The sequence below is a fragment of the Rhamphochromis sp. 'chilingali' genome (genome assembly GCF_963969265.1).
Source record: "Rhamphochromis sp. 'chilingali' genome assembly, chromosome: 16".
In the NCBI taxonomy this organism is placed as follows: Eukaryota; Metazoa; Chordata; class Actinopteri; order Cichliformes; family Cichlidae; genus Rhamphochromis; species Rhamphochromis sp. 'chilingali'.
The window spans coordinates 24,207,174-24,221,936 of NC_137943.1; the positions used below are offsets into that span (position 1 = coordinate 24,207,174).

Below are 14,763 nucleotides of genomic sequence, written 5' to 3' on the forward strand. Positions count from 1 at the left end.
CATTCATCTGGAGATTATCTTATCTGAAGAGAGAAGAAACTCAATCAAACAGATGATGAAATTAACATGGCTTGCAAACATTTAACAGTGTGCTGTTTAAGTGGCATTCAAATCCCAATGTATGGATTTGAGGGAGCAAAGATATCCTGCCTGTGCTTGCCTCAGCAGAAGGAAGTTTTGCACAACTGTTGAGGTGAAGTCACTTTAACTGAGACAGTGACAGAGTGCGGATGATAGGAGAGGCAAAGGACGAGGAGGAAAAGAAATTGGTGTGGAGAGAGGTAGAGAAAAGTGAAAAATGCTCCCCTTGTACAAAGGCAGTGGCTCTGTCTCCTTGACTCAGAGAGCTGTCTACTCCCTTGTGTGTATATGTTAGAAACCCCACCTCCCCCAAGTGCTTCTCTCCACCCCTCCCCTTCTCTCTCAGTCTCTGGCCGAGGAATCCCAGGCAGCGTTTAATTGCAGAGTGCAAAGGCTTTAGTTGGTCTAATGAGCTCAGCACCGGAGCTGGGACTCTTTCACGCGCTTCTCTCAGAGACAGAGATCCATGGAGTCCTTTAACGGAGGAGCCTCACAAAGCTGCAGGATTTCAGGTGGTGGGTGAAGAAGAAATTCTCAAATTCAGGTACAGCCGACGAAGTGAGAGAATATACCAGAGGCAAGAGAAGGAGTAAGAGGTGGAGAAAGAGAAGAGAGCGGGAGAGGGGAGGGGAGGAAACGGGAAATACACTGCCAGAGTGAGAGAGAGAGAGAGAGAGAGAGAGAGAGAGAGAGAGGGACTGAAAGCCTGCAGCAGCAAATGAGACAGAACAACGAGGCGGGAGAGGTAGAACGAGAGACAGAGAGAGAGGGAGGGAGGTGGAGAGGGGCCCCGTGCAGGAGAGAGGGCTACAGGGTGAGGAAGAAGGAGTAAGAAAAAGTTACGAGAAGTAGGAGAAAGAGGGTATAGGGAAAGTACCTACGCAAAGATTACTAACTACAGAAGTGAAGACGAAAGGAAACAACAGGCAGGAAGGAAGGGGAGGGAGTCTTGGGTAGAGAGTTAAAAAAAAAGAGCTGGTGAAAAGTTTTCTTGTGGGAAGACGCAGATGAGGAAAACAGAGCGAGTGAATGACTGGGCTGGAGAGAGCTGGGAGGGGAGGAAACCAGTTGTTTTCTAAGTCGTTTTCGACGCAAGTCTTTGGACTTCTTCGGACATGTACACAGAAGGCGCACAAGCAACAGGACACCAACGATTTCTTCAGCACAGCAACAATCCTGCCCCATGCCCCTGCCAGCACTGCATCCACTATGAGCCGTACGGCCATCACGGTGGACTGGGATATCAACCAGCATCACCCAGACAGACAGACCACCCATCGCTGGACTTCAGGAGAGACACCCGGGCTCCTCGGGTTAAAGATGTAGGAGGTAGAGCTTTCGTGGTGGACAGAGTTGAGAAAAGTGGTCATCACAGCCCACAGAGGAGGTCTGTGTTTGCAGGGCAGGGCCCTTATAGCCAGTCAGATGACTTGAGCCAAGTCTTCCCCTGGGAGTTGAACGCTGCCCAGTGGAACTACCCACTGGAGCCTGGGGTGAGACACTATTCATCTGTCAGAGAACAGTGTGGCTGTGTGGTGCGCAGCAACAGCAGGGCACACCCCTTTAACGCTGGGATACCACATCCTCTCCCTCATCTTCAGGTCAAAGGTCAGGGGTACAGACACAGGAGGACTGTCAGGTACGTCTCTGTGGATGAGGAGGAAAGCGATGGATGCAACTTTGAGAACCATCATTTGGACCTATACAATCCCCAACTGGGCCATTTGCACATGCCAAATGGCCACTGTAGACCGAGGCCTGTGTTCACCGAGGGAGGGGAGGAAGGAGATAGCCATCAGGACCCAGGGAGACTGAAGGGTGGATCAGAGGAGGGTTTGAATGGATGTGGTGGCTTTTTCCCCACTGAGGTCCCACAAAAGAATTTGAACCAAAGCAGACGGAAGGGGTCCTACATCCCTCCTTCCGACATCCCCAGTCCAGAAACCTCAAAATCACCATCCGGAAACAACCACCAGCTCCAGGGTTTGGAGGTGACAAAGCAAAAGAGACGGCAGGATTTGGTGAGGGATCAAATTCGACAAGTGGTGACAGATCTGGAGGATGTGTTGGGGGGTTTGAAGCAAGTTCACGTCGAGATGAAAGAGGTAGGAGGGTCTATTATTATAACTGTATAATCCTTACGTATACATCAGGTGTCTAATATAGAAAAACCTGCATCTGGTGCAGATGACCCAGTCTTTCATCAATTCTCTCCTGGAAACTGTGACATTTAAAAGGATTAACACAAAGCTCAGATGCTGACATAACAATCCACTGTGCAGAACAGATTGACACAGGTCGTGTATCTCTGAGTGCACGTTCATGAAGAGCATGTCATTATATGTGTCCTTGTGTATACGTGTGTATGTGTATGTGTGTGTGTGTGCATGCTGACTGCATTGTTTGCAACTCAGTCATCATCTCCTACCGAAGCAGTGATTGAGAACGATTTGCTCTGACCTTTTGAAAAACGCTGCCGAAATTGGCAGCGTTCCGGGCAGCACATTAAAAAGCCTGGCTTGAGACTGTTACTAAATTATGCCCTGCTCTTACAGTATCCATTTTGCATGCAGCTGTAAAATGGCATTGATTCACAGCTGACTGCGTTGGTGCAAGGTCTGGCATTTTGCTGTTACAAATAAAAACCGCCATAATAGTGAACTGAGACAGTTGTAAACAAAAGAGATCCAGAGACAAAAAAGAGCTTTAATTTGACTAATTGGTTAAATTGTCTCAATCTGTTGTAGTTAGAAATAGAGTTTGGCAGCGGAGGAAGAAGCTTTCAGATCCATTACTTCAGTACAAATACCAAAACGTAAAAACAAATTCCTGCATTCAAAAGCCCACAAAAGTCTCCAAACTAAAGTGTTATGGCCTCGAAGAGCTACAGCTATCAACAGCATGTGCTAATACTGATGTATGTAGCATGTGACTGGTATTAAGGTGGAGCAATAGGTTAGGAAGAAATAAAAAAATGTAGATTTTTTTACATTTTTAAAGTTTTCACACGAAACATGAAGTGTAAACCATTATTCAGTCCCTTGTAGAAGCACTTTTAGCGGCAGTAACTTGAAGTGATTGTGTTCTGTGTGACTTTTCAGTCTCACTTGTTGTTGTGGAGGAATTTTGGCAAAATCTACAATGTTGCTTCAAGTCATTGAGGTTTGCGGGCATTTGTTTATGCACAGCTCTCTTAAAATACCACTTCAGCATTTTGACACAGCAGGTTGAGGTCTGGACTCTGGGCCATTGCAACACCTTGATTCTTTACTTTTTTAGCCATCCTGCTGTAGATTTGCAGCTGTGCAGTGGGGATCATCGTCATGTTGTATGACCCAGTTTCGGTCAAGCTTTATCTGTCTGACAGATGTCCTCATATTTGGCTCTAAAGTACTTTGGGATACAGAGGAGTTCGTGGTTGACTTGATGGTAAAAGGTGCCCAGGTCCTGTGGCTGTAAAACAAGTCCAACTCATCACCTCCCCACCATCGTGCTTGACGTGAGGTTGTGTTGATATGCTGTGTTTGGTTTTCTCCAACTGTGGTGCTGTGAATTATGACGTCTCAACTTTTGTGTCATCTGCCCAGAGGTGTGGAGTCTTGAACTTAAACCATGCTGAAAAGCGAAGTCTTTCTCCTAAACTCTTCCACAGAAGCCATATTGGTTCAGTCTTAGAGCAATTGTACCTTCATGAAGTTTAATAATAATAATAATGGATTGGATTTATATAGTGCTTTTCAAGGCACCCAAAGCGCTTTACAATGCCACTATTCATTCACTCTCACATTCATACACTGGTGGAGGCAGCTACAGTTGTAGCCACAGCTGCCCTGGGGCAGACTGACAGAAGCGAGGCTGCCATATCGCGCCATCGGCCCCTCTGGCCAACACCAGTAGGCGATAGGGTAAAGTGTCTTGCCCAAGGACACAACGACCAGGACAGAGAGCCTGGGGATCGAACCGGCAACCTTCCGGTTACAGATGCGCTTCCCAACCCCCCTGAGCCACGGTCGCCCCAATATTAATATTATATTCAACATGCTAACTGAGATCTGTAGGTGTAGAGATTGGGTTGTTTTAAACTTCTCTGAGCATTACACAGTTTGACCTTGTTCAGATGTCCACTCCTGGGATGATTGTGGCATTTCGTTGACACATGAATGCTACAGACCAGCAAACTGCAGCAGAAAGTCGAATAAAAATGCAAGTACACAAACAAAGTACTGTAACTGAAACTCCACTGCAGTTTGTTCATATGTATTTCTCTCTATTTTCATTCAGGTGGTTGAGCAGATTGATCGTCTCACAGCGAATATCGACCTCAGTGAGGAGCCGCCCGGCATCGCTCAGGGGTCATCCAATAACTTTCACGACTCAACGCATTCAGGAGACCTCAGGGTCACCATGCTGCCCAATCACAAGCCAGCTTCAGTTCAGGCATCACAGCACGTCGATGAAGACCGCGTCATCCTCAGATCTAACTCTCCTTCTCCTGTCCACATGGCGTCGGTAGTGAAGACCAGCCACTTCACCCCGCCCAATCTAATTAAGGACCACGAAAAGCCAGGTTTGAACGGCCACCCGCCTCACCTGTACCCCTCGAAAGACTCCAACCACACAGGCCAAGCTCGTCCCGAACCCCACCCGCAGACCCTAGACCCTAAGGTCATCATAGGGAACAGCACCTCCAATCTAAGAACTCAAAAGCCTCCGCCTTACCCCCAAAACGGCCGCTGTGGGAAGGGCCCATACCCACCTCCCAAGCCTGTGAGGACCCCTGCCTACCCTAGTAGAGGTCGCCAGAGCACCAGCATGGTGTGAAGGAGGGGGGTGGTGTCCTCCAGTGCCATGGGGGCCTGAAACATGAGACCCTGCTGTAGTGACTGGAGGTCAAAGAGGGACCAGGCAGGGGAACAATTAATGGTACGTTTAGAGGAACTTTTTTTTCCTCCCTGTCTCTCTCTCGCTCTTCTTTTACAATGTTGATGTTTCTGTCCGGGCTCACTGCTGATTACGTTGGCTCTGTTTACTGGCAGCGCAGGGTTTAAAGGCAGTAAATGAATTGCAGCGTTCCTCCCTTTTTACAAAAAAGGATGTATGTGTTTGATATATGTGTTTTTGTGTGCGCGCGCAAGTGCGCGGTGTCTGTGTGTGGGCGGCAGCGAAGGGATTGTTATGCGTCTGCTTTTGTTGATGTCACATGATTTCCCAGTCTTCACTACACTGCAAAACGTGTCTGTCTTGGCAAGTGAAATGAGAAATTAGAGTTCATTCTTGAGTCTGGTTACACATGTGGTTGCAATTAGTCAACAGGGTGAGAAAATTTCATTCGCTGAAGTAAAATTCTTCTTTTACGAGTAGATTTGAGAAATTTCTGATCTTGCGAAATGCAATTAGCTGTTGATTATTACTCATTGCTGTTATTTTGGCTTAAAAAAGCACTTTAATATATTGAATGTGACGGCCTTAAATCTTGAGACTTTTTTTTGCAGTGTACCTTAGTCATAACTTCAAGGGAACTTGGCAGGAGCTCAGCCGTTACTGGCAAAAGAAGACCCCACAGCCGCCTGACTGCAACCATGTGACAAAAAAAAAAGTCGTCATTAGATTTACAGGAAGATCATAGCTCTGCCTCAGAGCTGGCATAATTTACTGTTATGGGCTGATGAGGTGGGACTGAGCCTTTCTTCTCATGCCACAGACAGATGTATCATCACAGAGCCAGACTTAATAACAAGATGACTCTGTGAAAAAGTCCCTGTAGCAGAGGCAGAAAATTAGACAGCAGATATAGAGTTAAGCACTGGTTTTAAGAGTCCACCTTTGCAGATGCTGAAGACACGTGCGTGTTTCTGTACTTCCCTCTTGTGCAGAGTATGCGTAACTACAATCTATTTTTCTGGCTTCGAGTCGGGCAAGCACAGTCTGGTTTTAATCATAAACCCCCACCACCCCACCCCCCGGCCATGTGCCAAAACAAAATGAGGCAAACTTTGGGTTTATTTGTGATGTCCATATAAACAGAAGCACTCCACATCCACTGCTGCAGGAAGAGGCGCACATCCAAGGCTGCAGCTTCAGGTCGAATCTGACAGGCAGATGAAAAGGGTCGGCAAGGCGTGCGCCTTTGAACATTCTTTCAGTTGAATGAGATGAGGGTGTAAGTGTAACATAGCTCGTCCGCTCAACACTGTCCTTTCACAGTTTTTCAAAGCATCGTTGCTGTTGACATTTTAAAGGTCTGAGTCATTTGAATTAGTCATCTAGAGCAGGTTCAGTGTCAAAATGACAAGCACAAGACATTCTGTGCCTCCATAAGTTTTTCCTTGACTCCTTTTATTTATCGCTAAAAGATTTTCAATTAGCTTCCTTTAACGTGATCAGTTCCTATGACGTGCATGACTAACACTAAATACCTCATTTACTGCGCAAAAATTAAAGGTAAGACATTTACAGGAGGAATGTTTAAGGCTCAAAGTTGATCACTGGATTTTTTTGTAAAAGTGCCGGCAAGAAAAAATTACATCCTGGCCAGTGGGGACAGTTGCCTGGTTGTATCTTTGCGAGGACTCATAGGTGAATGTGTTATATACAGCATTATGTCTAACTTCAATTAGGGTTTACGCTTTGTTTTTTTTATTATTAATGATGTTTATTTATTAATATTTAACAAGAATGATACGTATTGATGTATTTTATTGATATCACTATTAGCTAGTTTGTCATTTATGAGAAAACCGGTTGAACTGGCTTTAAACAAACCAGAGGTCATTCAAACAGATAATGAGTGATACAGTTGTACATTTACAAATAGTGGTTTCAACTGTGGTAATTCATTATGAATAAGCTGCTCCCTTACTTGTAAGAGGTCACTACAGCAGGTTGAGCTGCATATTTGATCACTGCCTTTAAAGCAACTTCATGGCACAATTGTGTCATAAATTATTTTGTTATAGTCCAACTACTGCTGTATTTTATAGTCTCAGGTTTAAGAGTGCTCATGTTTTATATTTAGCAACACTTTTAAATTCATAACATGGAGAAAGTTGACAAGTTATTAAACCTTTTTTTTAATCTCACAGAGAAGAGTGAAGGGCAGAAAGTTTGATCATCTTAAACTTAAACAAACTGAATGAAAAAGATGAGTTGTATAAAAAGTCCCTCTCCTATCATCGGTTTGTAGGTGCTTTTTGCCAGTACTTTTCCATTTTTAAATATATTTATTTATTTATTATTAATTATCTATTTATTTATTTTTGTCTTTAATTTTATTTTTAAGCACTTTGATCAGCACATGCTTTTTTCTTTTAAAAGTACCATATAAATAAAGTTGGCTTGGCTTAGCTTGGCTATGATGCATTTTAGGAATTGAGACATCCTTCAGCACGGCGCACTGAGATTGATTGTCATAGGCGGGAATATGGAGGAGAGGAGGAGGCACAAATTAGTGAAATGAGAAAAGCCCAAAGGCTAAGCACACACCAGGGAGAAGGGCAAAAAAGCACAGGTGAACTCAATCAGCGGGAAGAAAACAAAGGCCCAAATTTATCACAGGCGTTTCTTTTCTTACTCATCATTGCATCTTGTATTAAAAAGTGAGGTGGGCCCACTGGAGAATCAAAGAGAGCAGCATTATCATGAAATATGATGTTTATTTACAAGGCCCTGCTGCAAAGACGGATTGCTTCCCTCTGCTCTTTGATTGAACTGAAACACAGTACTTACAGTGTCTGGTCATTAGCCGTACCTCTGATTCACCCTGAATTTTTAAAAACTGCTGCCTATAAGTGGGAGAAGGTTAAAAAAATTGCATAATGGGTTGTTTTTTGGTGTGTCTGTCTCAAGTTTTGTGTGTGCTTTTTGTCCACGGTTGAAAGAGAGCTCTTGATCTCAGTGAGACTTCCTTCCTTCCTAAAGGATTTAACCATTAAGAACTTGTAGAGCCACATTAGGTAACTTTCAAAATAAAACTGGGAGGAACAGAAAGGAATAAAGTCATGCAGACCAACAAGAAGGCAAAGGGAAAGTTTGGCATAAAAACCAAACAGAAATAAAAGGGTAAAGCTAGTAAAACAAAGCATCCGTGGCTGGCTTCTTTGACAATGAGATTGTGCCTATTTGTTGTTACAGTTTACTGAGGTTGGACTGTAGATTTTCTTTCCCAGTTTACATTTAAAAAAGGATGGAAATTTAAAAATGAGTATAGTCTGTGCAGGAAGTAAATAGATCTGATTAAGTCCTGAAACACTTTTTCTATTAAAAGTTTAACTTTAAAAATGTGCACCTCATGTTCTGTGTGTTTAGTGTATGCTGTTTGTATTTTATCCTTTCACTGCTGCCTTGGTTACAAATAAAAAAAGGGAGTCAGATCAGGAGCATCCTTTATAAACTCGACCGTGACCACTTCCAAAAAAAACCCCACTCCATGGCAGAAATATCGTTCCTCTGAAAGCCAGAAACCTACCGCGGCTTTCTCTGAAACAGACACAAAACTCTTCTCACAAGTTTGATAAAAGCCATGTTTGAGGTGCTTCTTTACAAGTCAGCAACATGACTCACACACACACGACACTACACGCACTGCCTCACTGTCAGTACAGCACAGACTTACGCTCTGTTTCCATGGCTCCACCAATGAGTAATGCGGCACAAAAAGCCTTGAGAAGAAGCATAGTTAATATGAATGTACTGTGTTTCACCGGGAAGGGCAGGCGGCACCAAGCCTGAGCTCACTGAGGTGCTGAGTTCTGCATTTAAATAATTTTTTCCCCTCTTCTCTGATGTGATGTTTCCAGCAGGAGCTGATGCCACTGAGACGAGCTGTCAGCTGGTGGAAACAGAGCACGGCCTGAAGGTGGGGTTATTTCCAAAGGGAAAGCTCCCCCGAGAGTCGACCTGTGACTGCACGTCACGTGAGCGCACAAGTGTGGAGGAGAGGCAGTCGAACTGTTTGAGAATTTAAATGTGTGAGAAAGTAATGAGAAGGATAAACTGCAAACTTATTCTCAACAACCATCAACCTGAAACATAAAGGTAGCTTTTCATGACAGTATTTATTTCTACTATTTTTATATTGAAAAAGATTATCTATTTTCAGGCAGCTTATACTAGTCTGGATACTACCTGTACTATATTAAGATTTATATCATATAAACTATGGTGAAGATATTTTCCATATCAACTATTTCTCTCTGTAACATGGCTTTTAAAGTACAAGAGGAAAGAAAGTGAGGATAGAGGAAGCTAAAATTAAATGGCAATACTTTTGATTTTCCTGCACCTTCCTCATGCAAATAAATCCAACATCTTAATCATCTGATTCTTGATAAGTTTCACTGACTGCTGAATGTCCCACTAAATATTAAATATGAAATAAAAGAAATGACACCAGCATTTTATTACCCCTGCCTCTGAGAAATGATTTATACACTCGCTGAGCCTGACTGAAGTGAGAGGAGCTGTTGTAGGAATACTTCTGGGCCTGATCTGGAGATGGCAGTGTGTGATCTCTCATGGCCTTATTCTGTCAGCGCGCTTGAGGCTGTATCCATGGCCAGCAATGCCAGCGTCTGTGTCTCTGTTTGTTTAAATCTTGTCTGAGAATTTCACCACTCTCCTCTCGCAAGCGCCTGCTGCTATCCAAGCGCTTGTTGCTTCCTCTGAGAGCCACTACAATCCAGCTCCCTTACAAAATATCCCAGTTTCTTGGCCTCTTTCCGTGCCCGTATCGCTGATGGAAAGCTACAGTGACAGATGGAGCATGCAAACTGTTAACTGTCCTGGGTGTTTTGTCACTCACTGTCTGCAGCCTGAAGCGGTGTAAGTAATTGTGCTGTGTGACTGGGAGGCAAGGTTGTAAAGAGTTGATAAGCTGCTGTGGATAGATGGGGAAGGTCATGTGCCAGAGGCTGTTATTAACTTGTCAACATTAAAAATTAAAAATATTTTTTGGCCCCTCAAGCAGGGCCTTGTATTGCACCATTGTCTGGTAACAATATACAATAACGCTGTAGCCAAAGATTTTTTTTAAATTATGGGTTTTATAATCTGATCTGACCTGAAGTGTTTCTCAAGTTTGCAAATAAACAAAGAAAATAATGATAAATTCCTAGCACACCTCAACAGCTCAGTGTTAAGCCAAAAGTCATTACAGTTGAATATACTAACCCAACTCTAGCTGTCTGTCAAGCTCTCCAGCTCAGCACTTTAGGCAGTGGATTTAACACTCAAACGCCACGGTAATTTTTAAACAACTGGTTCTGAATGTTGATTTACACACAGAGGAAAATGCACTCCTCAGTTCTGGCCATGTTGATTAGCTGAACGAGATCATTTTTTAAGTTCATGAGATTGATTTAAAGCACCATCTCCAGGTTTAAAGCTAATGCCTCTGAGGATATCAGCCATTAGCACTGAGAGTTAAACAGATTACTTCAGAACTTCATCAAGGTGTTACGATAAAGTTCAAAATCCAGCCATGCATGTAAATAAGGATTTACAAGGTTTAGCAGAGGAGTGAGCAGACCAGTTTACATCTAAAAATGAAAAACCACGTTCTGACTTAAGAATTTCTAAAACACAGCACCGCTATAACTTTGGATATAAACATGGAAAGCTAATTAGCAGGAATCTTTTCAGGGATAGTGAAGTTAGGCTAGCTAGAATAACTGAACCAATGACTGTAGAAAACATTTACTTACATACATGTTTCCAAAAGGCATTTTTTATTCAACAGACCCCCATTTTGGATGTGTGACAATCAGAGATGGGCAGTAACGAGTTACTGTCATCCGATTACTTTTTTCGAGTAACGAGTAAAGGGAGTACATTACTATTGCAAAAAAGGTAATTAGATTACTGTTACTTTCCCGTAAGCACACTGCGTTACTAAAACCCGGATTTTTTCTGCAAGTGTCTCATGACAATGACATAAGCGAGTGCAACGTTTGTGGCAACAGCTGTGTGCAGATCAAAAATGGATAATATATCGAGTGCAGCGTTTAAAGTGTGGAAGTACTGACCTTACTTTGAGTTTGATTCTGTAAAAAGTGACAAAAACATTAGCGTCCACTGCTCACTGAGTGGGAAGAAAACTTTTTACAGCGAAAAATCCCCTAAACGTCGAGCAAGCACCAAATACGCTGCTGCTGGAATGTGAAATTCACAGAGAAACTGCCGTATCCTTCCACTGACCGCTGCGGCACACCTGCACCAGGGCAAACCTCCGCCTGCCCCACCCCTGCTATACAGGTGAAAATAGAGCAACAGGACTGCTGGGTCTTTGATTTTATTTATTTTCTGCTGTGTTTTACGTGCATCTATTTGAAAGAGTGAGTGTAAACACAAAGAAATATTTTATGTGCTGCAATGTGCAGAAAATGGGTTTAAATGTTAAACAAATTTCTTCCAGTCAGAGAATATTGCATATAATCTAATGTTTGCTTCATGCGTAGAGTTAAAAGATTAAAACTAATAAAACAAGTTTTAAAAAGAGACTTTTTCATTTGATTACATTTTATATGATGGATTATGCAGAAAAAGTAGAATTGGGCTGAAGCTAAAGCTATTCCGCTTTATGGTTGATCTGATATCCTCGTGTTGGTGTTGTTCCCAGATCATCATACTAAATGTTGTTCCAGGATCAACATTGCAAGTGACCAATCAGAATGTTGTGACCTCATACTTTTGCGACTTCGGGAAAAACTGTAAAACAAAAAACTGTACTTAAGCTGCGTGAAACCGCCTCTGTCCGCCGATCAACGGACCCTGACCCTAACCCTAACCCTAACCCTTTAATAAACAGTAAGCAGAATTGATATTGTCCTTGCAACATTGGAATTTCATAAATGCACGAATGGCTTGGCGCGCAAAGAAATAACGTCACAACAATGTGATTGGTCACTTGCAATGTTGAACCTGGAACAACATTTTCATGATGGTCTGGGAACAACACCAACACGAGGATATCAGATCATCCTTGCTTTATCACCCATTTAGGGGATAAATCATGTCTTAAAAAGTAAACTAAGTAACTAAGTAACGAACTACTTTTGAAAATAAGTAATCAGTAAAGTAATGGGATTACTTTTTGGGGGAAGTAATCAGTAATTAGTTACTGATTACTTTTTTCAAGTAAGTTGACCAACACTGGTGACAATCGTGACGATAATTTATAATCAAGTGACACAGGCCAACAACCATCTGACAACCACCTGTTGCTAGGGACTGGTTGGCAAAAGCCTCTGAGTGATTGTTTCGGTTACTGGCAGATTGCCATGGTTGTCTGTAAAAATCCTGTTACGACCCAGACTCATGAAAGCCATGACCTGCTGTTGATTGCCTGGCATGGGAGGATTGTCAGCTAATGCAGGTAAGTGTCTTACAGCCTATAAAGCGGGCCCAGATGAAATGTTCAGTTCCTCTCTTGTACTCATCCTGACATCAACCCATTAGTGATCTTTGTGCCTTAGATTGTGTTTTCTAAATTATTTTATATTTAAGTAACCAATTTGTGTGGACTCTTTCCTTGTTACATAATTTGAGCCAGTTCGTGATAATTCTTGCTAACTACCAACACCCTTTGAAACATGTTCACTGCAGTGCTGAGGAACAACTTTAACTTTTATTTTCTTTGGTTTGCGTCACACTTTTTCAAGTAGTGTTACCACTCAGCTCGTTTTTAGTGAGCATTTGCAGACAAACTGCAGGCAAATACAGCAACATGTTAAAAAGTGTGCAGCTAGTCTGCATTTCTAATTTCCATCGCACTTCTTCAAATGTACACAGTACAGGAAGTTAGCGAATATTTACAGAGAAACATGAAGAACTCTAAGCTTTTTGGTGTAGCACCTTCTTCACAAATAACCACTGTTGCTGAGTACACGTTTCTCAAGCAACCAGTGGTTGGACAGCTCTGAGCAATGTGTGCATGATGTTGTGTTAAAAACCTGGTGGCTAGCTACAGAGCTACGGTTAGGCTAATATAAAAAATGAGCACAGTGAAGATCTAGTATGAGGGTTAAATTGTTCGTAACCAAAGTTTATGTTCAGTGCCTGAACTGCCTGAGACAAACATCATGTGGAAGGAAGAAGATGCTGAAAAGAGACCAAACTTCAGACAGGAGAGCGTCTGAGATGATCCATGCTCAGGTCTAGGTTAGTTATTAATATGTTGCTGCATGGTTTGGATTACTTGCTATGAAAAAAATCCGATCCTAATCCTATTGCCAAGTGATTCTTTCCTGAAGAGTTTAAATATATTTGGTGTGAGCCCATGGGCTGTAGTGTACACTGGGAGTTTTGAAAAACTTAGCTCGAAGATATTCTGCACATGAATTGAGAAACCAAAAATGGCTGCTGATTATTTCTGGGGGGGGGGGGGCTATTTATCTTAAATAGCACATGACAGACTTTAAAAAGACACAGCTTCAATCAAAGCAGCAAATGCCTGGTACTGGAAACAGGGTTTTTTTACACCATCGCTTCCATGCGAAAATTCAGAGACGGCATAAATATGTTTGTAGCTACTGTGAGATCACCCAATGGTTTTGGATTTCTGCATTTTGAAGCTTAGCTTTAGCTTCAAAATGCAGCTTAGAGAAAATGTAAATCATATCAAGGAGTCGAAGTGCATTAAAGGCTAAAAGGTTCTGTATCTAAATGATTTTCTCTGGAGCATGGAGCTGAACTGCCATGTCTCAAAAAAAGGTTGGGACATTTTATTACCACCAGTGTATCCAAAAAAGTGGCCAAAGTTATACTTAATAAAATGGCCAAAGTGCACTTCACAGAGTGGCCACAGGAGTACCTAATAAGTCAATCAACGTGAAAGCATGTTGGTAATCTGGTCACAGTTTGTTTCTCAGTGATGGCTATGTTTACTTCTCTCCATCAAATAGAGTGGGACACAGAAATGCACAGAAAATCCTGCTGAAGGATCCTAGAATAGCTCCTTGCTAGACAAAGACAGCAGCTCTTAGTGAAAACATTTTTTGCCATTATGAGCACAAGGATGTGTTACTGAGGTAGTCCATACACTTTCTTTTTTAGTGTTAATAACACTAAAAATGGCACAGAAATTGCTGTTTTAAAAGTGCCTCCACTTCTGTTTTTTCTAAAGAGAGAGGAAACAAGTTAACTTTGGAGTGAATTTGAGTGAATATGGAGGAAACATTATAAGTCAGTCTATCTTTTAAAGGACATTTTGTGAAAGACCACAAAGAGAGCACCAAAATGTCTACTATTTGAAGGGCAAATGTGTAGGTGGATTAAAAATGTAGGAGTAAAAAGAGCTGAAGTAGAAAAAGGTTGTAAAATGAAAGAGCTGAAAATGTTCATTGGGCAATATCATTGCTGATGTCACCCACTCTAACTGGAAATACATTAAAAACTCATACTGAAATTGACATGAAACTTAAGCTATCATCATTTAAAACCCCCCAAAGATTTGAACTTAATACAGCTTTAAGAGTTCAAGGTATTGAGGCCATATGAATGGTGTCTTTAGCTCAAAACAGGACGAACTACTTAACTACTAAAGTCAGCTGGGTTTGAAGAAGATTTAAGGTTTGTTCAATTATTTCCATTATTTAAAAAATGCTTTAAACCCAAAATAATTAAAAAGTTGCAGAAAAAGAAAAGCAATAGCACAATTCTCTCCCTAAAATTGTCTGTCCTTACATG

The 14,763-nt window shown here is 42.1% G+C and overlaps 1 protein-coding gene across 2 annotated transcripts; it reads left to right on the top strand.

The window, feature by feature from the left end:
- Positions 1-277: 277 nt before the first annotated feature.
- LOC308383761 (uncharacterized protein) lies at positions 278-9,489 on the top strand. Of its 2 annotated transcripts, none has more exons than XM_080861870.1 (3): positions 278-2,186; positions 4,363-5,004; positions 8,880-9,489. In XM_080861870.1, exons 1-2 carry the CDS (start codon positions 1,197-1,199, stop codon positions 4,900-4,902), a joined length of 1,530 nt encoding a protein of 509 aa, XP_080717996.1. In that variant the 5' UTR covers positions 278-1,196; the 3' UTR covers positions 4,903-5,004; positions 8,880-9,489. The 2 variants fall into 2 exon arrangements, with proteins under 2 accessions (XP_080717996.1, XP_080717995.1); XM_080861869.1 differs by having other exon boundaries at positions 282-2,186; positions 8,877-9,488.
- Positions 9,490-14,763: the final 5,274 nt, after the last annotated feature.